Raw genomic sequence first — 24,707 nt, forward strand, 5'->3', positions numbered from 1 at the left:
ACACTGTATCTGATCTATTGTTTTAAATACAAATTTGTGCCCTTTATTCGCTAGTGTGTGTTTAGTCAGTGCATTATCAAGTTTCAGTTGCATGTGTGTTCGTAAACTCTATCTCGAAGTCTACGCTCCATTTTGCCGACACAGAAAGCCTTGCAAGATGTGCACCTAGCAATATAGACAAATTTAGTTAGTTTAACTTAGGATCTGAAGTAGTTCATTTGCTCTGCAACCTGTGGGTATTGGATCCGACTTCGGATCCGAGCAGGCAGCTTTCCAAGCTACAAGATCCTAGCTCCTCCCCCTACCCATAATCCCCTGCTGTATTGCCTCAGATCGTTTTTGCCGCGGCTGAAGTAGCTATCTTTTGAAGAGCTGTTGGCTTTGGTGAGATCGTCCTTTTTTTCTCTAGTGTTTTTGTGAAGTTGTAGTGTACATGTGTAGTGCCCCTGAGTTTTTGGTGGTTTAGTTAAATTTTCTCGTAGTTAGTTAGTTCCTCTGTTACACCCCTCCCCCCCTTAGTGTTTGGGTGGGTGTGTGTGAGGGAGTTTAAAATGGCTGAAGGGCCCAAAGCCATTTTTTCGAAGTGTACTGAGTGTGGCCATAAGCTTTCACCAGCTGATTGCCACACTCAGTGCATTTTATGCCTGGTGGTGGCCCATTTATCTATGGCCTGCCAAATTTGTGCGGCCTTTAACCCCCGGGCGCTTAGGGATAGGAAAAATAAGCTGATCCTGGTGGGAAAGCTGCCCAAGGAATCTGCTTCTTCCTCTCCCGCTCAGGCTGCTTCGGCAGCCCCGGTGCCTTCTGCGCCCCTTGCTCAGCCCGGGACTCAACCTCCATCTTTGGGTTCAAGCACGGGTGACTCTGGTGCCTCTTCCTCCAGGGAGAAGAGGCACAAGGATAAGGAAGGGCACAAATCCCATAAAAGGCGGGCTGAGACTCGGCCCTCAGCCCCGCCATCTAAACTGACTTAAGTCTCCCTCGAGGGTCTCCGGATCCTCCCCCTCTCAGCTCCGTTCGCCCAGCTTTTTGCCAGAGCCGGAGGAGGACAACCGGTCTCCCTAGAGGTCGTCGAGGCGGCCCTCCTGGCCCGCTTCGACTTCTAGATTGACCAGAAGCCTCACCGAAGTGGACATGAGTCGGATGATGAGTCGATTCATACAGACCCAAATGTAGATGGGGTGCTCTTGCCTCCCCCCCTCTGGGAGGGAGCGCGGCCCCCATTTTTGCTCCGATCACTCCTTCTCCGACTATTTCGGGTCTCGGAATCGCCTGATCCGGGCTCTTGAGGAGCCGGGGATTTGTTGGCACCGATAGCGCTGGTCTCTTCGCCGACTATACTCTCGAGCATGTCAGATCTGAGTTCTCGGGGTCGAGCGTCGGATCCGGGGGAGTTGGTGTCTTCGCCGCTGGTTTTCAGAGCGCACCTCTCTCGGAGCCGAGGAGGATGCTTTCGGAGCCTGGCGAGAGTAGTTCTTCGGCTTTTGAGGTAGTGGAGTGGGTAATGTCGAGGTCCTCCAGGTCCCCGGTCCAGGCTTCGGATCCTTCCGTACCCCCTGCATATGTGGGTCTATCCTCCGTCATCCGACCATCGGAACAGCTTGCTCAAGCCCTCCAGCTAGTTCCCGTGGAGTAACAAGAACCCGTGGATGAGCCCTCTTCAGATATCCCCACCGTGGAGGTCCCTCGTAAACGTAGGTGTAAAAGGAGGCACCTGGACTCCCCTGAGTCTGTTACCACCAACACGGATTTAGATGAAGGGGAAGGTTCCCAAGGTCACCCCCCCCCCCCGAGGATGTGTCCTTCAGAGACATCATGGAAATGTTGCGTATTAGAGGGGGGTGGTCTGCCCAAAAACCTTCCGTGGATGAATCCGTGTTCCTGGAGGCGTTTGAGGCAGGCCCATCTACCTCCTGGGTGTCCCCTCCGGCTGACCCCCTGGTAGACTTGATTACTACCAGGGCATGGAAGGAGCCAGACACCATGGAGCCAATTCCTAGGCGTCCTGAAAGTCCTTAGTCCCCCTACAGATAGGCAGTCTTGGGCCAAGGGATCTCCCATTGATGCCATGTTGGTGGCTGCTGCCACCAAGAAAGAACTTGCACAGGAGAGTTCTTCGGTCCACCCACCAGATAAGGAATCTCGAGCACTGGACTGCATTGGGAAGCGGATGTTTGCTTCAGCGACCTTCTCGATAAGGGCGCTGAACTATATGGCACATACCATCAGGCTATAGCGAGACTTGATTAAGGAATACGCTGCAGCACCCCAAACCCCCCCCCCCCCCGGAGTCCATGTCTGTTGGAGACCGTTTTTCGACTCCGATGGCCACTCTAAAATCCATTTCTAACGTCCATGCGGCTTCTCTCCCATGCAACTGAGGGAGCGAGCCGCTAGGGCCAGCAGAGCCGGAATAGTCTTGCGACGCCACGCCTGGCTCAGTCTTTGCGACTTTGTGGATCCCTTCAAGGTGTCCTTCGCGAACACGCCCTTTGACAGATCTTTGCTTTTCGGCAAGACCGTTTGCGATACGCTGGTCCAAAGCGAGAAGGACGGGAAGATGCTGTCTGAGTCCGCTTCTCTAATCCCCAACGATACTTTTCTAGGAATCAGAGGGGACAAAAGAAGCTGTGGTTCCGCAAGTCTCAGCAATCCCATCCAGCTTCAGACCCCTATTCCTCTAGAGGCAGAAGAGGACAAGGTGGATGCTGGCCCAGAGGCAGAGAGGGACCGCGTAACTTCAGGTCTAGATAACCTTTCTCGGACAGACCCGTGCAGCAGCCCTGAGGGCTTGCCTGACTGTCCCTCTCTGGAGGCAGTTGGGGGGGGGCGTTTGACGGAGCACCTGTCAAATTGGGAGTCCCTTACAACAGATCGATGGGTGCTCCATATCATATCCAGAGGTTATTACATCCCCTTCATAAACCTCCCCCCCCCAAGACCAGACGCCTCCCCGATGTACCACCTGATCAGAGGGAGGCAGCGGCTTCAGAAGTATCAAAGTTGCTAGAAAAAAGAGCCATCCAGCCCATCCCTCCAGATCAGTCCGAATTGGGTTATTACTCCAGGTTCTTTTTGGTGCCAAAGAAAACGGGGGACCTAAGACCCATCTTAGACCTTTCCACTCTGAACCTATTCATTCCCAAGGAAAAATTCCGGATGGTCACCCTCCAATCAATTCTCCCCGTTCTGCGGGAGAACGACTGGATGTGCTAGACCTCAAGGATGCGTACTACCACATTTTGATGGACAGACTATCCAGAAGGTTTCTCCACTTCCGGCTGGGAGCCAGTCATTATCAGTTCAGGGTTCTTCTGTTCGGCCTCACCTCAGCCCCCAGGGTGTTCACCAAAGTCATGGCAGTGGTTGCAGCTCACCTGAGACTTCAGGGCGTTCAGGTCTTTCTGTACCTAGATGACTGGCTCCTCACCGCTGCCAACAGGCATCAACTCTGCGTGGCAAGAGATTACGCTCTGACTCTTGCCCACAACTTAGGCATCTCAGTAAATCTGCAGAAATCCTCTGTGCCCCATTCAGGTCCTGGAATTCATAGGGGCCAGGTTGTATACCCGTAACTCTTGAGCTACCCTAACTTCAGACAGGCTGAGAAGCATGTCATTATTAAGTATTAGCCCTTCTTCAGAGTTCTGCCCCACCGGCGGAGTTGGTCCTGAGGGCACTAGGGTCTATGGCGGCAGCGATCGGTCTCTCCCTTCACGCACGCTTGCGAATGAGGATATTGCAGTGGACCCTGCAAGTTCAGTGGTTCCTATCACTCCACCCGTTGAACACTCAGATACCACTGAGCAGAGTTTGCAAGGACTCCCTTCTTTGGCTCCACGCGCGGGAACTCAAAGAAGGGAGGCCCTTTGTGATCCCCCCGCCCCAAGCCACGTTGACCAGACGCTTCTCGCCTCGTGTGGGTGTGGGGGGGCATTGTTCAGGCAGATCCGTCCAAGGCATGTGGACGTCCCTAGAGACCACTTTGCATATCAGTGTCCTAGAGATGAGGGCGATGCTTTTGGCATTGCAAGCTCTCCACGACCTTCTCCCTCTGGGGACTATTGCAGTCCAGACTGACAATGTCAGTAGTCTGGTACATAAACAGGGAGGAACCAGGTCTTATCCCCGTTGTTGAGAGGCTATGAGAGTTTGGGAATGGGCGATGTCCACCAACCGGATTCTGGTAGCAACACACATTCCGGGTCGGTCCAACATATTGGCGGACAAACTGAGTAGAGTACTTCTCACTTCGTATGAGTGGTCTCTCAATCCATCTGTTGCGAAGCAGATCTTCCGCAAATGGAGTTGGCCTCGCTGTGATCTTTTTGCTTCTCCATTAAACACAAAATGCAGCGAGTTCTTCGCAATACTCCCCCCCCCCCCCCAAAGGGGAGAATCCCAGAGATGCTCTAGTTCATGCTTGGCCTCCCGGTCTCCTTTATGCTTACCCCCCCCCTCCCGCTTATGATAAAGTTCATACAGAAAGCCTGTCTGTTGGGGAGCAAAGTTATCCTCATAGCCCCATTCTGGCCTTGACATATCTGGTTCCCTTATCTGCGGTCTCAGTCTGGCTCCTCCATGGTTTCTGGATCCCATTCCAGACCTGATCTCGCATCCTGCGGGTTGCCAAACCCTGAACCTGGTGACCTCAAGCTTATGGCTTGGTTGATCCAGTTCCAGTGATGGCTAGGACTCACGGTATCTCTTCTCCTATTAAGGCCATACTGGTCACAGCTCATATGCAGTCTACCAGAAAACTTTACAATAGTAAATGGAAACGTTTCTCCATCTGGGCTAAAGACAAGGGCCTGAACCCATTTACAGTTCCTATTCTAACTCTTCTGGACTTCCTGTAGCTGATTTTTCGGCAGGGAGAAAGTGCTTCTACGGTTAAGGTGCAGTTGGCAGCCATCTCCCATTTTCATGTAGGTGATGGCTTAGGGTCCTTGGCATCTACAAAATTATGCAAAACCTTCTTGCGGGGCATCTTTCTTTTGAAGCTGCCTGTGAAAACTGTGGTGCCCCCATGGGATTTGACCTTAGTCTTACAAGCCCTGGCAAGTCCACCCTTTGAGCCTGCGGCCTCGGTTCCGTTAAAGTTCTTGTCGTGGAAAACAGCCTTCTTAGTGGCTATTACTTCGGTCAAGAGGGTTTCAGAACTTCAAGCTCTGTGTATGAAACCCCCTTACCTTATTTTTCACAAGGATAGTGTCCCTCAGGACTAACCTGTCTTTCTTGCCTAAGGTGGCTTCAGAGTCAAATATTAATCAATCAATAAATTTACCAGTGTTCTTCCCAAATTTTCAGAACAAAGGGGAATACAAGTTGCACCAACTGGATGTACACAGAACTATGTTTCTACTTGCACAGAACTAAAGATTTTCACAAGTCGGACTAGTTGTTTGTATCCTTTGCAAAATCAGCTATGGGTAAAGCCATTTCCAAAGTGACCGTAGCAAATTGGATCCATCGGTGCATAATTCACGGTTACATAGTCAGGTAAGCCAGCCCCTATTGGAATTTGCGCTCATTCTACAAGGTCTGTGGCCACCTCAGCAGCCTTTTGGTCCATGGTTCCCTTGGATGACATATGTTCAGCAGCTACTTGATCCTCTTCTCATACGTTCATTTCTCATTATAAACTAGATACGATTTTGAGAGGTAGGGCTTCTTTCGGCTCCACGGTGCTTCGGAATATCCTTTCGTAAAGGCCACCCAGGTTTTTCTTGAGTAGCTGGGGACTCTGTCCCACAGGTTGCAGAGCAAATGAAGTAACTACTTCAGATAAAGAAGTTATGTACTCACCATAATGTTCCATCTGAGTAGGTACTTCATTTGTCTGCAACAGACCCCCCCCCCTGCCATCCCCCGAACCTTTTCGGGATTTTCTGGTCACCTGTAAGTTTCTTGTCAGAAGATTAGATATTGTGTATTCCTCTCTCAAGGGTATTAGTTGGGTGATGAGGCAAAAAAGTATATCTGAGGTAATACAGCAGGTAGCAGGGGATTGTGGGTAGGGGGAGGAGCTAGGAGCTCGGATCTTATAGCTTGGAAAGCTGCCGGCTCAGATCCGAAGTTGGATCAGATACCCACAGGTTGCAGACAAATGAAGTACCTACTCAGATGAAACGTTATGGTGAGTACATAACTTCTTTTTTTAACTCGTACTTTGTTTCATTGATAAAAAATGTTCTACCGGTTTCAGAGAATTTACACGTACTACATCTACCACACACGGACATTCCAGCAAACTTATGGATGCCCGTTGTTACGTTCTTTTCAAGAAGGTTTTTAAGATTCACTCCCCTTCTAAAAACTAATTTCAGAGAGTTACCCAACTTTTCTAATAAAAATTTATCATACTTAACTCTCAATTTTTAAAAAGGATAGTTCTAACAATTTCAGTATCTGTAGTGAAGGTTATAATGAAACTATACTCCTAAAGGTTAGTAGTGTTAACAGTCTGATGTCCGACTGGTTCTGTCAGCAAGTAGTTGTCACTTGCTAATATCTCCTACTCCATTTATGGGTACATCTTTGTTTAGAATGGGAGAAATTGTCCCATTGTGTCTCTTCAGTTGGATTCACGGGATACCCTCTTTGTTGGAACATATTACTTAAGTTACATTCATCCACAGTCTGCTTCCAATGTTAACATTTTAGCTGCCCTGATCAATTGACCCTTCATTATCGAATGCTTCTGTGAAAATGGATGAGAACTAGTAAAATGCAGGAATAAGTTACAATAAGTATTTTTCCTAAAGATTTTAGAAACATACCTATGGTTCACTATATCTTTAGTTAAACATCTAAATCAGTAGAGAAATTTTGAAAATTAAACATGAACTTGAGAGTCTGAATTATTTAAATGATCAACGAAGTTTTGTGCTTGACATTCGTCCCCACGAAACAAAATGAAGATATCATCCAGAAAGCATATGTAGTAGGTAATTTTCGCCATATGGTGCAAGTTGTTAAAAATGAAAATTTGTTGTCTATATTGCTAGGTGCACATCTTGCAAGGCTTTCTGTCGGCAAAACGGAGCATCGACTCCGATAGTTTATGAACGCATGCAATTGAAACTAATAAACTTGATAATGCACTGGCTAAACACACACTAGCAAATAAACAGCACAAATTTGTATTTAAAGCAGTAGATTAGAGTGTTATATTAGAGGTGGCACTTTTAATTTACTTGAACGTGAACTAGCATGGCAAATAAGGCTAAACGCATTTGCTAATCCAGGTTTAAATGAATCCTGCAACATTAGTTTACTTAAACTAAAGAGCCTTAATAGATATTGTCGAAGTAGTTTGCGCCAATATGTTGTATGTGAAATTTTTAGGGGGAAATTTGGGGTTAGTTTTGCGGTTTGGAGGTGTTATGACCATTAATAGTTTGATTTTATTGTATCGATTTATGGTTCACAATGAACTATTGTGTGTTTGTATCCTATGACCTTTTATTAATTAATGATTGATCATGTGACAGTTAATTATTTATATGTGCATTGGACATGTTATTTTGTCTGAAGAAACTGCTTCATTGAAAGCGATGAAAAGCACTTCATTAGATATTTGTTACAACCATTCGTAGTCCTGGTATTTCTCTGAGCCTTTGTTTTGGAATTCAGTTGCAACATCTGTTGCTTTCCATGCAAGAGCTTTTGTGGATGACATTTGTGCAGCAGCGACATGGTCTACTCCTCATACTTTTCATTACAAATTGGATATGGTCTCCAGGGAAAGAGCTTCCTTTAGTTCATTGGTTCTTAGAAGTATTCTTCCATAGGGCCTTGCAGGTAACAAAGTAGCTAGGGACTTTGTCCCATCAGTAAGGAATGAGTGAAGATTAACAACATTGGATAAAGATATTCTTGCCATAACGTTCCATCTGTGGTGGTGTTCATTCGTTCATTACAACCCACCCAGCACCCCCCTCCGAAAGACTCCTGGGGGGGTTTGGATGTGGTCCTAGCCTATGATAGGGAAGTTGCTCAGATAAAGCCTCCACTTTCTTCCTTAGGGGCAAACTCAATCTGAGGCAATAGGGGGGGGCACTATGGGTAAGACTCGGCTCGAGAGTTTTTTGGCTGGCGCGAGCATGTTAACTGCAGACTCTGTTCCGAGGACGGACCTGACACCCATCAGTAATGAATGAAGATCAACAACACAGATGGAACATTATGGTAAGAACATAACTTTTTCTCTGCAGTTACTTGGAGGTAGACTTGGAACTGTCTGGTGTGCTGCTTTTTTTCTGGTGGTAATCTGTGAATTGTTTACCACTTGGGGTTCTGCAGAAAACCTACTTGCTGGAGTAAGTCTAGAAAAATGAAAAGGATTTGGGTGTCGCTGTTTCCTGGGTTGAAAGATGCGGAGATCCAGAAATAGATGGGTCCTACATCTGTGGTATGGGATACTGGTAAGTTGCATTCAGATGGCTCCCTTGTTTTCTTGCAGGCACTAGTGAAGTTGCATCTAGATTACTTCAGTTCTGGAACTACACAGAAGGAGCAGAGGCAAATGTGGAGGTGCTGTGATGAGTTGAGAGGTGAGGCATAAGGAGAGACACCTCTGTAGTTGTGTACACTAAAATGGCACTGGAAGAAATGATGGGATGCATTTTTACTGTCGTGGAATAAGTGGTTGGGGTGGAGTTAAAGGGGAAAGCTTAGACTCTGGCAGGTAATTAAAAAAATGTATATGCTGCACGTAAGGCAACACTGTGTTTGGTTCTTTAACATATATATACCTAATTACTCGTCTGACAGCAGGTGATGGGATGATTCCTTGGACACAGTCGAATTTGTGGTTGTGGTGCATTGCGTGACGTGGGATGTACTGTGTGCCTGATTAACAGTTTGGTGTGTGGATATGGTTGGAGATTAAGGTAAGTGAATATTTTTTAGGGATTTGAGTATGTGTTTGGAAGTTTTAGGTGTGGGTTAGGGTAGGTGAGCGTATGAGTGTTTGTTAGTGTTGAAAGTGGTGGTTGTACATTTGTGATGTGTGCTCGCAAGGGGACTGTAGAGTGTGTAGTAGTGAGTTTACTGTCTTTTTTTGTTTTGGTGAGACCTCTGAGTTGGTATGTAAGTAGCAGGGGTGTAGGGGGGCTTGCCCCCCTGCTTTATATGTAGGGTAGGTTTTTGTATTTGTATTGTGTGTGTTTGTTGTAATGTGGGGAGGACGATGTGTGTGTTGTGTGGTGTATGGTGTGTATGTTCGCTGTTTTGAATTTCGCACTTTTGGGGGTTTCGGTGTTTTGGTTTTTTGGCTTTATAGTCTTGAGATACTGAGATGCACACGTGTATATATAGTAGAGAAATGTTTTTTCTGAAAGGCATTTGCTGAGTTGTGTATGTATTCAGCAAGGTTGTGTATTTGACCAAGTGTTTGTACTAACTTGTATTATCTGTTTGATTACAGAGTTGGCAAGACTTCCTTGATGAATCAGTATGTGAACAAAAAATTCAGTAACCAGTACAAAGCCACAATAGGAGCAGACTTCCTTACAAAGGAAGTAATGGTGGATGATCGTTTGGTCACAATGCAGGTATGGAAGCATGGCTTGCCTTTAACACTGCTTACCAGCATGCTGCCACTCCAATTACAATGTGTATTTAGAACTGACTTTGTGCTGTAGTTGGGCTGATGCTTGCTGCCATTTGTATATGTCTTTTGATCACTGCTGCAGTAGCCTTGGCTGCAAGTTGTATCTTGCCAAGGATCTAACATCCGGTTAACTTCCAAAGCTTCAGGGCACTTTGTGCACTTAAACAGCTTGAGCCAAGCTGCATAAAATCACAGGACTGCACGCCAAGTCCTTCAGAGCTTTCTTGATGTTGGCAAGACCTCTCCTCTGTGGGCTTTTGTGGATCAACTGTCAGCTTGTGCTTTTCCTTTGCTTGGCAGATAAGTTCCCTTTCGGGGGGGGGGGGGGCTTCCTCATAAAAATGTATTTAAATGTACTTAGCAAAATTTTATTTTTAATCTTTGTTTAACAGGCTGTCATGAAACATAACTGCACTTTTAAACAGGAGTGCACTTCTTCCCTATCCATTAAAAAAATTATTTGAAGTAGTTAACCATTTTTCTGTGGAACACTTGTTTGTTTTACTTTTTGGGGGAGTGGCAAAGGACTGAGCTGTTGTGGCCAAAGCTGGTTCCTCAGACCACTCTTATGTTAGCCTCCATCTGGCATAGCACCTACAGCCACTGTTGAAGTTTGCCACATCCTCTTTGGCTGTTAGTTTCCCCCTTTTGGTAGGGGAAAGCCACTCTATTGGTCATGGAGAGCAAACTAGATGCATTTTCCTGTTTAGTCAGAATATTGTGCCCATCTCTGAAGAGGCTACTGCCTTTAATCCTGCTGGCCCCATTTTTCCTGTCAAAAAATAGACTAAGCCTGTATCTTAAATACTCAGACAAGAGTGGTTTATTAGATTTGGTGCAGGATTTAATTTAGCTTATTGACCCTTACAAGATTATGGTGAAAGAATGAGGGTTGCCTGTTTTCCTGAGAGATTCAAGAATCTACATCTGAGCAGGAGGGTGAAGGGAGAGAAGCTGGCTTATCAGATTCATGATTCGGATTCTTGAGAGCACAGTATCTGTTTCTCCTAGTGTGGATTTTTCTTTCTGAGACTTTCCATAGTGTGCCATTTTCAGTGGGAGAACATTGAGGATGTCCTTCATGGATGCATCTGCAGTCATAACAACTGGGTTGTCCTGTCGTCAGGCAGCCCTTCAGTCGGCCGGATTCCAAAGTCCGGGTCCGGCTTCGGCTGATGTCGCACTTCACCCGACGTCATCTCTGTTGGTCTTCGGGTATAAAGGCATCAGCCGACGCCATTTTCCTCAGTCTTTCTTGCCGCGTGGCGCCCGAAGCAGAAGCTGTTCGCAAGTGCCGGTCGGTCGGATCCAGAGATTACTTCTACCGAATACTACTTCGAAGACCTCTAAAGCTAAGTACCCCGTTGGGGACTCTTTCTTGCCTCAGCCGATGTCAGAAAAAGTTAATAATTGTTTAACTTGTGGGAAACAAATACCTCATAAAGATTTCCACTCTTATTGTCTGCCTTGTTTAGGCCCAGCCCACGACGTAGCAGCATGTTCGGCCTGTGCTTCATTCAACCGACGAACGCTTAGGCGTCGGTCGGAGTTTGCTGAACAGTTTTTCGGTTCTGATTTTGCGTATATTATGCCGTCGGATCCTCCGACTACCCAAACTGCTAAAAAACGCAAAGATAAAGACCGACGCTCGCGGTCCGCGGTTTCGGCCGAAACCATGGTTAAGCAAACCGCGAGTGTCACGGTTTCGGCCGAAACCGAGAAAACTGATCAAAGTACAGCTGAATCTATCACTGCCACTGAGGCCCCTGCTACTTCTCTTGAATCGGCCTCAGAAATTTTATCCACTACGGTGGTTGCCACTGACTTATCAGACACCATTCCCTTGGATGTCTCTACCCCAGCACGTGGTGCTGCTAGGCCTCCAGCAGCCATGTCCATTAAGGCCTTTGCCAGGGCTAAAGCTGCCAAAACCACTAAAACAGTGCCTGTTAAACCCCCTACAACCAGGCCCTCTTCTAGTTCACAAATGCTTACTCTGGCAGAAGATTTAATTTCATTAATTAGGGGATCTCAATCTCACCCAGACAGGGCCTCTCAGCCCCCAGAGAAGAGACCTAGGGCAGAGCTCCCTGAGCCTGTGTCCTCTGATTCTGCCGATGAATCAGACATAACAGACCAGCCAGAGGCTCCTTTCTCCAATTATGAAGACTCAGATGCTGAAGAATCCATTCCAGCTGCTTCCCCACCAGAAGAATTCTCCTTTGGGGAAACCTTACATGCCATGCGAGAGCAGTTCCAATGGCAGCAGCAGGATTTCTCAGACTCCAGAAAAAGACTTAGGACCTTTCTGCACCTTCCACAGCACAGGCCCTTAGCTATACCTCCGGTCCTCTCTGTGGTGGACGATGCCTTCAATGATGTCTGCTCTGCACCAGATTCTTTACCTCCAGCCCCTGCCAAACCAGACAGATTTTACAGGGTACCAGACACTCATCACCACCTTTACAAGGCCCCACTTGCAGACCCCGAAACTATATCCCAGGGTCCCAGGGCAGTAGCCTCGACCACAGCTAAAAACCCTATTCCTTCTGAAAGGGAAGCTAGGTCATTAGACAGATGGGGCAAAAAAGTCTACACCTCAGCTACTCTCTCAGCTAGAGCTTTAAACTGTCAGTTTCACATGATACAATACCAAGAGTTTATGCTTGATCAGTTAACAAAAAAGCTATCCTCTGATGACTCTATTGATAAGAAATATGTATTAGAAATGGTAAATAACATTCAACAGGTTAGTAACCATTCCTTAAAATGTGGCTATGATGCACTGGAGGCTTCATTTAGATCAGCCATGACTGGCACAGTGATAAGAAGACATGCATGGCTAAAGGAACAAGCCTTACCGGATCATGTTAAAGCTAAGTTATTAGATGCTCCTATGGATAAGACCAGCTTGTTTTGTACACCTGCCCAGCAGGTAATGAAGAAAATGGAAGAAAAGGCAAAATCTGTTCAAACGGTTAAAGATTTCTTGCAGGTTCAACCCCAAGGTTTAGCAGGAACTGGCCTGCCAAAATTGGTCCTTTCCTGACTCCACAAGATCCCAAAGGGGCAGGAATAGACGTTCCAGAGGCAGAAACCAATCCAGAGGAGGTGCCTACAGAGGACGACAGTGGCAAGGTAACAACAGAGGCACAGACACAACCACTGCCACTACAACAACACAACCACAGTGACTTAATTCTAAATCCGCCTACCAGGGAACAAATAGCAGCTCCATTAGGCGGCAAATTAACCTTATTTTCAAGAACTGGCACTATATCACAAAAGACAAGTGGATTTTACAAACCATAGATCAAGGTTACCGGTTCCACTTCCACACTTTACCAGTCAAAAGAGGAATGCCAAACCTACCTCCAAATCAAAAAACAGAGGCTCTACAACAGATAATGCAATTAGCAAACATGAGAGCTGTGGAAAGAGTGCCAACAACAGAACAAGGAAAGGGATTCTACTCCAGACTATTCCTAGTTCCAAGAAAGGAAAAAGTTGGAGACCTATTCTCGACCTGTCCACCTTAAATACATACATCATTGTCCCAAAATTCAAAATGCTGACCCTACAGCAACTTCTTCCCATGCTGGGCAAGGAGTGTTGGCTGGTAACTCTAGATCTCAAGGAGGCATACCTGCACGTCCCCATTCGACCAATCTGCAGAAGATACCTCAGATTTCTTGCAGGATCAGAGCATTATCAATTCTCAGCATTGCCCTTTGGCTTATCTACTGCCCAGAGTATTCACAAAATGCCTGGCATCAGTAATCGCCCACTGCAGACTACAGGGAATTCAGATTTACCCATACCTGGACGACTGCCTGCTACAAGGGGACAACAAAAGCAAGCTGACAACAGATTTACAAAGGGTCATTTACTTGCTACAAGCACTGGGATACACAGTCAATTTACAAAAATCAAGGCTGATACCATCCCAAACAAGGACGTTCTTGGGCGCGGAATTGGACACAGTAAGACAAATGGCATTCCTAACTGCAGAAAAACAAAAAGAACTCCCTCTTTACTTCTTGGCTCTAACAAAACAGAACAAGTTAACAGCAAGAAAAGTACTGCAGGCCTTGGGCTTCATGGCATCATGCATAATCTTGGTCCCACTTGCCAGACTACATATGAGAAAACTACAGTGGTACCTAAAGAATTTATGGTCCCAACACAGGCACAGCCTAGAAACAGAAATTCCACTAATTCCATGCTTAAAACAGGAGTTCCTATGGTGGGCTCAAGCATGCCAGTCAAACCCAGGTCTACCCTTTCGCAGATGTCAAGCAAACCAGACCATCACAACAGACGCTTCAGACCTAGGATGGGGGGCCCACATGCTGGACAAATGCGTGCAAGGATTGTGGACGCAGGATCAACTTCACCTGCACATCAACCTAAAAGAAATGCTGGCAGTAAAACTGGCAATCCAAAAGTTCAGACCATTTCTCAGAGGGCCAGTTGATAAGGACAGACAACACCACAGTCATGTGGTACATCAACAAACAGGGAGGCACTCATTCATACCCCCTATGCAGAATGACTTTGGAGCTGTGGAACCTGGCACTCAGCTACAACATCCAGTTACAGGCAATATTTGTACCGGAAAGGAGAATACTCTAGCAGACATATTAAGCAGAACCACATCGGATGCCCACGAATGGATGCTACACCCGGACATCTTCAAGACCATCTCAAAGAAATGGGGAATGCCTCAGATAGATCTATTCACTTCCCCTCTCAATCACCAGCTCAAAAAATTCTGCACAAGGACATTCCACCCACTGGCATGGAAAGTGGATTCGCTCTCCTTCAGCTGGAAAGGCCTAACAGCATATGCATTCCCACCTCTTCCCTTGATACACAAGGTATTACTAAAAATCAAGGAAGAACGTCCAAGGATAATCCTGATAGCTCCAAACTGGCCAAGACAACACTGGTACCCACTGCTGAGGAGCATGTCTCGGAACAATATGTGGCCAATACCGCTGATGCCTTTGATAACTCAGAACAACTACAGCATCATGCATCCAAACCTAAAAACGTTGCAACTGACTGCATGGAACATCACATAGCAGCAGCTAATCCAGAACTTTCCCAAAGGGTTAAAGATATTATTCTTGAAGCCCGCAGACCTTCAACAAGAAGGAACTATGCAGGAAAATGGAAAAGGTTTGTCATTTGGAGTACTGAAAGAGGAAAAGATGTGTCAAACATAGATATGCCTAACATTCTGGAGTATTTGGCAGAACTTCTACATACAGGCCTGTCCTACTCCTCCATCAAGATACATGCATCAGCTATATCAGCAGAATACAGCTTTGATCCACCTGTCTTTTCACATCCTCTACTCAGGCAGTTCCTCAGAGGAATCAAGAATGTAAAACCTCCAAGGAAACCACCATTGCCAGCTTGGGACTTGAACTTTGTGCTAGAAAAGTTGACACTATCACCTTTTGAACCAGCAGCAACAGCAGACCTACAGCATCTATCGTGGAAAACTGCTTTCCTACTGGCAATAACCTCAGCCAGGAGGGTTTCTGAACTTCAGGCCCTAATGGCAGTCCAGCCCTTCCTAATCTTCCACCAAGATAGTGTCCATGAGGACTAATCCTACATTTATGCCTAAGGTGGTATCCAGAGTGTCTTTAAACCAGGCAATCCACCTACCTACCTTCTTTCCCAACCCACAAAACAGAGGGGAAAGAATACTGCATACCTTGGATGTACATAGACAACTACGCTACTACCTGGACAGAACAAAAAGTAGCAGAAAAACAGACCAGCTTTTTGTAGCCTATGCAACAGGAAGGGAAGGAAAAGCTATTTCCAAACAGACAATCTCCAAATGGATAGGAAATTGCATACGATTCTGTTACTCCTTCCATGGAAAACCAATTCCACAGAACATAAGACCTCATTCTACAAGGGCAACAGCCACTACCACAGCCTTCTTACGAGGAGTGGCAACCAAAGACATTATTGAGGCGGCTACTTGGACCTCCGTGCATACATTTGCCATTTGCCTCTATATTCCAGATCCCGAGCAGGGTTTGCCACTGCTGTACTGCAAGGGATCCTAAACACACCATAATCTAGTTTTTCCTCCTCCCCTAGTTGGCTATGGTATTCTACCCAGTTGTTATGACTGCAGATGCATCCATGAAGGACATAGTACAGTTTTGTACCTACCATAAATGTAGATGTCCGAACTGGATAGCATCTGCAGTCAGGATTACCCTCCCTCCTTCCCCTCTGTGGTACTCCTAGGGTGTTTACCCTCCTAATAGCTAGCTGGTGGGGGGAGTCTCTTATGGTGTATTTGTTTGTATATATGTACATACATGCTTATTTTTGTGTTTACCTCTATCTTTTTGGAAACATTGGCATTTATCCAAATTTTAGCCTTCAAGAGGGCAACTGGCATCTGGGGCAAGAAACACTGAGGAAAATGGCGTCTGCTGATGCCTTTATACCCGAAGACCAACAGAGATGACGTCGGGTGAAGTGCGACATCAGCCGAAGCCGGACCCGGACTTTGGAATCCGGCCGACTGAAGGGCTGCCTGACAACAGGACAACCCAGTTATGACTGCAGATGCTATCCAGTTCGGACATCTACATTTATGGTAGGTACAAAACTGTACTTTTCCTTAGTTCCTCAAAATACTGTGAGCTGTTGCAGAAAATTTCCTTTACCCATTCCTCTTGTGCTGTCCTCTTTGGGGGATTTATCGTTGTCTACTGTTTGACAGTTGGCCTACTGCCTATAAAAAGCTTGATTGTAAAGTTCCTCAATCTTAAGTTTTTATGCACTCATCCCAGTCTTGACCCTGTAGCTTAGCTTTTGGTTAATCCTACTGCTGCTGAACAGTTTACTATCTTACTGTTCTGATAAGAATGTGAATATTGATGGGTGTGGGAAACTTGTTTGCTTTTGCAGCTTGATTTCCAGAATTTTGAATGGTCTGGCTCACATGTTCTGATTAATTGTGAAAGTATGGGGAATTCTTTATCTGCAGTTTCATCTTGTGAGAAAATCTGCTTTAAATTGTTTCATTTCTTCCATTTTGCAGGTCGAACTCCTTGTTTAGTGTGTGTACGATTGTTGATACTACTACCAGGGCTATTGACACTGTTTTTGAGGTTTGCTTGGCTTCATTCTCAACCTCCCAGATGTGAAAATTAGATTTAAAATTCTGCTGTTGATAGAAAGTTTTGGTCCCTTTGCTGCAGAGGTCAAACTGTGATGAATGGGGAAAGCTGATTCATGGAATCTCATAATTTTTCATCACTCCTTTTCATGATTTCTCCTCAATCCTTTTCATGATTTCTCCTCACTCCTTTTCATGATTTCTAAGGGATTCCCTAATTCTTCATCCAGTTTAGGTAAGAAGTAAAATACAGTCTCTGCAAAATCCTGGTAAACTGATGTTTTGGTAGCAATGGCGAGGGAGTTCCAAAAAGAAGATAGGGAGGACCCTGCCAATTTCAAGGGCAGTCCAAGTCGGATTTGACTGTTTAAGGGACCTTGTTCTCTCCTCCCACCTTAAGTCTTTTTCCTTCCAGAAAGTCTGAATCTCCACTTCTCTCTGGCAGCAGATAGTTTCAAATGTTTTGAAAATCTCAAGGTTACAGATGGCAGTGGGAGGAAATTCCTCCTTGCTAGGGGGTTATTCCTAATCTCCTAGCAAACTAGACTGTTTTATTTCCACCTGGCCTTCATCACACGCTGTTCTGGGGAATGATATAACCAATTGTTCATCGTGTTTCACTGTTGCAGTCATGACTGTAGGGTTCTCCCCTGCCGGCAGGCAGTCCTCGGTCGGCCAGAATCCCAAAGTCTAGGTCCGGCGTCGGCTGTTCAGCCATGCTCCCTGACGTCAGAGCGCCAGGAGTACAAAGCTGACAGCCGACGCCATGATGATCATCGTGCATACAGCTGCAGTCATAACAGATGGGTCCTCCTGCTGTCAGGCGGGTCCTCGGTCAGCCGAATTCCAAAGTCTAGGTCTGGCGTCGGTTGTCGTCGCTGCTTCCCTGATGTCAGTGCGACAGGGGTATAAAAGAACCAGCCAACGCTATTTTCTTCACTTTTTTTGCCGCGCGGTGCCCGAAGCAGAAGCAGTTCGCAAGTGCCGGTCGGCCAGCTCCTGAGATTACGAATAATTTTCAACCAAAGACTTCTAGAAAGCTAAGTACCCCGTTGGGGAAACTTTTCTTGCCTCAGACCGATGTCAGACAGTTAATAATTGCATTTCATGTGGGAAGCAAATACCGCATAAGGATTTCCATTCCCTCTGTATACCTTGCTTAGGCCCAGACCACGACTTCTCGGCCTGTCGTTTTTCTACATTCAACAGACGCACTAAAGCGTCGGGCGGAGTTCGCCCAACACTATTTTGGCAAAAAGTTTAATTACAACATGTCATCGTAGACTCCAATTTTGAGTAAATGACGTAAAGATAAGGACAGACATACGAGGTCCGCGACTTCTACAGACACCATGCTAAAGCCGACTACATGTGCTCCGGTTCTCAGCGAGGCGCCTATGCAGCCCCTGACTACCGATGACACTTAATTAGCGGTGTCTTCTGTGCCCGAGGTCGCAGGCTCTTCGGCCCACAACACTACAGAAACAGAAGTCACTCTTGATGGGGAAACTCAGAGTTCAGACAGGCCTGCCACCTCTCAAGGTGTCTTCAGGCCTTTTTCCATTAAGGCTTACACTAAATCTAAAGCAGCCATGCATTCTAAAACAAGCTCCACAGGGCCCCTCTCAAGGCCCCATGCCTAAAAAGCAGATGCTTAAAATGGCTGAGGATTTGATTACTCTTATCAGGGGATCTCAACCCCCCCCCCCCCCCCCTGGATAAAAGGCCCAGAGTGGAGGAAAAATCCCCCTCTGACCAGGCCTCCATTATTTCAGAACACTCTGAACAGGAACGTTCTTACTCCCCTTTTGAAGATTCTGATGCTGAGGAGTCCATTCCCTCTGTCTCCCCCCTAGAGGATTACTCTTTTGGGGAAACCTTGCATACCTTGAGGGAACACTTCCACTGGGAAGGCCAAGAGTACTCAGACTCCAAGTAAAGGCTCTGGGAATTCCTCTTGCTCCCTCAACACAGGCCTCTGGCTATACCTCCTGTCTTAAACATATTAGATGATGTGTACTCAGAGGCCTGCCTTAACCCAGATTCTTTACCTCCAGCTCCAGTCAAGCCTGACAGGTATTACCGGGTTCCAGACTCTCACCAATTTTTATACAAAAGTCATGCGGCTGACCCAGAAACTATTTCACAGGGTCCCAAGGGAATTAAGGCCTCCACTGCCAAAAACCCATTACCTTCCGAGAGGGACTCCAGATCCTTAGAAAGGTGGGGAAAAAAGGTATACACCTCGGCCACCTTAACCATGAGGGCATTAAACTGTCAGTTCCATATGCTGAAGTACCAACAGTTTCTGTTATCACAGTTTAGAAGCAAAATGTCACAACCTGAACAACCAGACTTGAAGGAGTTGCAGGATTTGATACATAGTGCAGAACAAGTGGGTAAACATACCTTGCAATGTGGTTTTGATGCTCTAGAGGCCTCTTGTAGAGCTGCTGTTACAGGATCAGTCATACGTAGACATGCCTGGCTCAAGGAGCAAACCTTACCAGATCATGTCAAAGCTAAATTACTAGATGCCCCTCTTCAAAAGGATGTATTATTTGGTGATAAAGCTGAGGAGGTATTAAAGAAAATGGAGGAGAAAGCTAAATCAATGCAAACAGTGAAAGATTTTCTACAGGTACATCCTCCACGTTTCAGTAGAAATTGGCCTTCCAAAAATTGGTCCTTTCCAGCCACGGACAGACCCCAAAGAGGTAGATACAGGCGCCCGAGAGGCAGAGGGCAATCTCAAGGATCGTATAGGGGCAGACAATGGCAAGTTCCTACACAGAGGTGGTGAGGATAGTTCACAGCCAGTCAGAAAGCAAGCCCAATGACTTTCCCCTTTGCATGCCAAGCAAGGCTCAAATGGCAGCACCCTTAGGAGGAAAACTGGCATTATTTTCAAAACATTGGCATATTGTCACAAGACAAATGGATCCTGGACATTATTAACAGAGGCTACAGATTCCATTATCACACCCTTCCAAAAATGAGGCATGCCAAACCTGCCACACAAAGGGCAGAGGCACAAAGACAAATTTCAGATCTCATGGACATGAAAGCTATTCAAGAGGTACCTACTCACGAACAAGGTCAAGGTTTATATTCCAGACTATTCCTGGTACCAAGGAAGGGAAAAAGAGTGGAGACCTATCAGTCTTAAACACATTTTTACTCGTACCAAAATTCAAGATGCTCACTTTACAGCAGCTTCTTCCCATGCTGGGCAAGGAGTCTTGGCTGGTAACGTTGGACCTCAAGGAGGCATACCTGCATGTCCCAATCAGACAAAATTGCAGAAGATACCTCAGATTTCTTGCAGGTTCAACCCATTATCAATTCTCTGCATTGCCCTTTGGCTTATCTACTGCGCCCAGAGTATTCACGAAATGTCTGGCATCAGTAATTGCCTACTGCAGACTTCAAGGGATACAAATATATCCATATTTGGACGACTGCCTGATCCAAGCGGACAGCAAGCACATACTTCTGAAACCTCTGGCTTTTGTAATAAGATTGTTGAATTCTCTGGGATACACAGTCAGCAAAAAGAAATCAAGGCTAATACCCTCTCAGAAAATAATTTTCCTGGGTGCCAACTTGGACACAAACACCTAGATGGCCTACCTCACGCCAGAGAAGCAAGGGCAACTAACTCAATACTTCAAAACACTAGCAAATTTCACCAGGCTGACTGCAAGGCAAATCATGCAGGCTCTGGGATTCGTGGCATCTTGCATCTTACTAATCCCATGTGCAAAGCTGCATGAGGAAACTTCAATGGTACCTGAAAAACATATGGTCTCAACACAGCCACAGTTTGGGAACAATAATACCACTAATTCCATGTCTTCAAAAGGAATTTCTGTGGTGGGCTCAAGCATGCCAAACAAACTCAGGTCTCCTATTCTGCAAGCCTCAAGCGAATCAAGTCATCCCAACATATGCCTCTGACTACGCCTGGGGGGCGCACATGACAGATCGGTGCATGCAGGACAGATGGTCCCAAAAAGAAAAGCACCTTCACATCAATCAAAAGGAAATGCTAGCAGTAACAAATGCTGTTACAGCTTTCAAAGACCTTCTGCATCCAGGTCAACTATTGATAAGGACAGACAACACCACAGTAATGTGGTACATAAACAGGGAGGAACCCATTCATACCCCCTGTGCAGGCTGGCCATGTCACTTTGGGACATGGCCCTGGAATTACAAATCTAACTTCAAGCACAGTACTTGCCAGGCAAGGAAAACACGCTGGCAGACAACCTAAGCAGGAATATGACAGATCCACACGAATGGAAGTTGCATCCTCAAGTTTTTAGAGAGATAATTCGAGCATGGGGAAGGCCAGACATAGATGTCTTTGCCTCCCACAAAAATCACCAATTGACAAAATTCTGCTCAAGGACTTTCCATCCACAGGCCTGGAGAGTGGACGCTCTCTTTCAGTTGGACAACAATGACAGTTTATGCCTTCCCACCTCTTCCTCTACTGCCCAAAGTTCTACTAAAAACCAGAGCAGACAGACCAAAGATGATTCTCATTGCTGCAGACTGGCCAAGACAGCACTGGTACCCACTCCTGAGGAGCCTGACTCATTCCCCTCCATGGACCCCACCTCGAATGCCTCTTCTGACTCAGCACAGCTTCAAAACTCTTCAGTCAGCTGAAAACCCTTAATCTGGCCGCATGGAAGATTCCTTAACACAACAGACCCTACTCTCCAAGGAGGTGCAGGATGTCATTTTGGAGGCCAGAAGGCAGTCTACCAGAAAAGCTTACTCCGCAAAATGGAAACTGTTTTGTGCCTGGAATGAGAAAAAGGACCAGGATCCTGGAAAACTGTATTTACCTCGTATTACAGTATTTAGCTGAGCTGCTAAGCAGTGGACTTTCATCCTCCATCAAAATCCATGCCTCAGACATTTCTGCAGAATGCAACACTGATCCACCTTTATTCTCTCACCCCCTCTTAAGACAGTTCCTCAGAGGGGCAAAGAATATGAAACCAAGGAAACAACCAATACCTTCTTGGGATCTCAATTTCATACTAGAAAAGCTGACCCGGCCTCCTTTTGAGCCGGCTGCCTCAACAGATTTGCAATATTTGTCCTGGAAAACAGCTTTCCTTCTGGCTATCACCTCCACTCGTAGGGTATCGGAACTACAAGCCCTCATGGCTGTGCAGCCTTTTATCTTCCATCAGGGCAGTTTCCTTAGGAACCAACCCGTCCCTTATGCCAAAGGTGGTATCCAGGGTAGCTTTGAATCAGGCTATACACTTACCTACCTTTTACCCTAATCCTCAAAACAAAGGGGAGAGACTACTACATTCCTTGGACATCCCCACAGACAGCTGCGTTATTATTTGGACAGAACAAAGCCTTTCAGAAAATCAGAACAGCTCTTTGTGTCCTATGCTGTAGGAGCTCAAGGGAAACCAAACAATCTCAAAATGGATAGCCCACTGCATATGCTTTTCTTACTCTTTTCATGGTAAGACTGTACCTGCAGGCATCAGATCTCACTCCACAAGGGCCACAGCTACCTCTGCAGCTTTCCTCAGAGGAGTTCCTACCAAGGACATATTGGAAGCAGCCACTTGGAGTTCTGTGCACTTTTCCAAGCACCAACACCTACCATTATACTCCAAAACTAGAGCAGGCTTTGCCACAGCAGTCTTGCAGGGCATTCTGGCTCCTCCTAGTTCCACCTAGTGCCTACCACCCCTTTCTTAGCTTTGGGATTCTACCCATCTGTTATGACTGCAGCTGTATGCACGATGAACATAATAGTTTTGTACCTACCATAAATGTAGATGTTGGAGTGCTAATACAGCTGCAGTCCCGGTTTCCCTCCCTCCTTCCCCTCTTGGGGTATTCTTTTATGGTGTATTTGCTTGCAACTACTGTTTTTTGGATTATATTGCATTGCTTTATTGCACAAATTTATGTATCGCCTTCCTTCTGGGGGGCACCTGACATCTGGGGCAAGAAAAACTGAAGAAACTGGCGTCTGCTGGTTCATTTATACCCCTGGCGCTCTGACGTCAGAGAAGAAGCGACGACAACCGACGCCGGACCTAGACTTTGGAATTCGGCCGACCGAGGACCCGCCTGACGGCAGGAGAACCCATCTGTTATGACTGCAGCTGTATTAGCACTCTAACATCTACATTTATGGTAGGTACAAAACTGTACTTTCTCCAGTCTGTCTTGCCGTGCGGTGATAGCAGTTCGCATTTGCCAGTCGGCTGACTCCTGACAATTTTTGCGAAACGTACTTCACTCTGAAGACTTTCTTCTCCTACTCAAAGCTAAGTACCCCGTTGGGGAAACTTTTTTCTTGCTCCAGTCCGATGTCAGAAAAAGTTAATAATTGTATTTAATGTGGGAAGCAAATGCCTCATAAGGATTTTCATTCTTACTGTATTCCTTGCTTAGGCCCTAACCACGACGTAGCTAGTTGTCGGTTTTGTGCTAGATTCAATCAATGTACGATTAAACGAAGGTACGATTTTGCATTTCATTACTTCGGTAGGTGCTTTAATTACAAAATGTCGGATTTGGTTCCGGCTACTGGAGTTCACAAACGACACAAGGATAAAGACAGGCCTCAGAGGTCCAAATCGGATGATATTGTACAAGCAGAGCCAGCTTCAGGTTTGGCCGTCAGTGAGGCTCTTTTGCAGCCCCTGTCGGCCATTTCTGAACCGATGGCCGAAACGGACTCCCATGAGGAGCCAACTAGACCTTTGAATATTTCTGTTGCAGGACCTTCGGACAATGCTCCTTCGAATGGGTCCGGAGCCGCTGTGCAGGTACCGGCTTCCGAAGGGGTTTTCAGGCCTACTCCGGTTCTAATAAAGGCAAAGCCAAAGACTCCTTCCAAATCAAAGACTACAGCTCAGGCCTCTTCTGATCCGGCACCCAAGTCTCAGAAACAGTTACTTAAGATGGCGGAGGACTTACTATGATTAGGGGGTTCACATCCCCCTCCAGATAAAAGGCCAAGGCAGGAAGTGTACAGGCTTCTGTTCAGTTTATTTTCTGTCCAGGAATATTCTTTCCCTCCTTATGAGGATTCTGATGCTGAGGAATCCATTCCTTCAGCGTCTCCCCCTGAGGATTTCTCTTTTGGGGAAACTTTACATGAAATGAGGGAACATTTTCATTGGGAAGGACTGGAGCACTCGGAATCTAAGAAAAGACTTAGGGATTTTTTTTTCTTCTTCCCCAACATAGACCCTTGGCTATCCCTCCTATTTTGGATATTGTGGATGATGCTTTTTCGGAGGCTAACTTAACTCCAGACTCTCTTCCTCCAGCTCCTGTTAAGCCAGGCAGATATTATAGGGTTCCTGATTCCCACCAGTTTTTATTTAAGAATCCTACTGCTGATCCTGAAACCATTTCTCAGGGTCCTAAGGGGGTTAAGGCCGCTACTGCTAAAAACCCCATTCCCACTGAGAAGGATTCCAGATCTTTAGAAAGATGGGGCAAAAAGTGTACACTTCTGCTACTTTATCTATTGGGGTTTTAAACTGTCCATTTCATATGCTGAAATTTCTTCCGTCCGTTTTGAAACAAAAGCCAACTTTCATTTCTGCCTGTGCAGATAAGGAATTACATGACTTAATGCATGCCACTGAACAAGTTGGGAAGCATGGTTTAGACTGTGAATTTGATGCCTTGGAGACTTCTTGTAGGGCTGCTGCCTCTGGTACAGTCATCAGAAGACATGCTTGGTTAAAGGAACAAAACTTGCCAGATCAAGTAAAAGCTAAGATGTTCTTCATTCCACATTGCTGCAGTCCTAACTATTGGGTAGTCCGCTGTCCAGTCGGCCCGAATACCAAAGTATATGGCTGACGTTGGTCAGGGCGCATTAGACTGACGTCAGTACGTCAGGGT

The 24,707-nt window shown here is 46.1% G+C and overlaps 1 protein-coding gene across 1 annotated transcript in view; it reads left to right on the forward strand.

The window, feature by feature from the left end:
- LOC122809003 (ras-related protein Rab-7a-like) overlaps positions 1–24,707 on the forward strand; it is a 626,015-nt gene that overhangs the window by 322,567 nt on the left and 278,741 nt on the right. The window contains exon 3 of the mRNA XM_044080186.1: positions 9,434–9,560. Within this exon, the coding sequence (XP_043936121.1) occupies positions 9,434–9,560 (127 nt within the window). The remainder of the gene's footprint in view (positions 1–9,433; positions 9,561–24,707) is intronic.

The sequence above is a fragment of the Protopterus annectens genome, chromosome 8.part0 (genome assembly GCF_019279795.1).
Source record: "Protopterus annectens isolate FY-2018-M chromosome 8.part0, PAN1.0, whole genome shotgun sequence".
Lineage (NCBI taxonomy): Eukaryota > Metazoa > Chordata > Ceratodontiformes > Protopteridae > Protopterus > Protopterus annectens.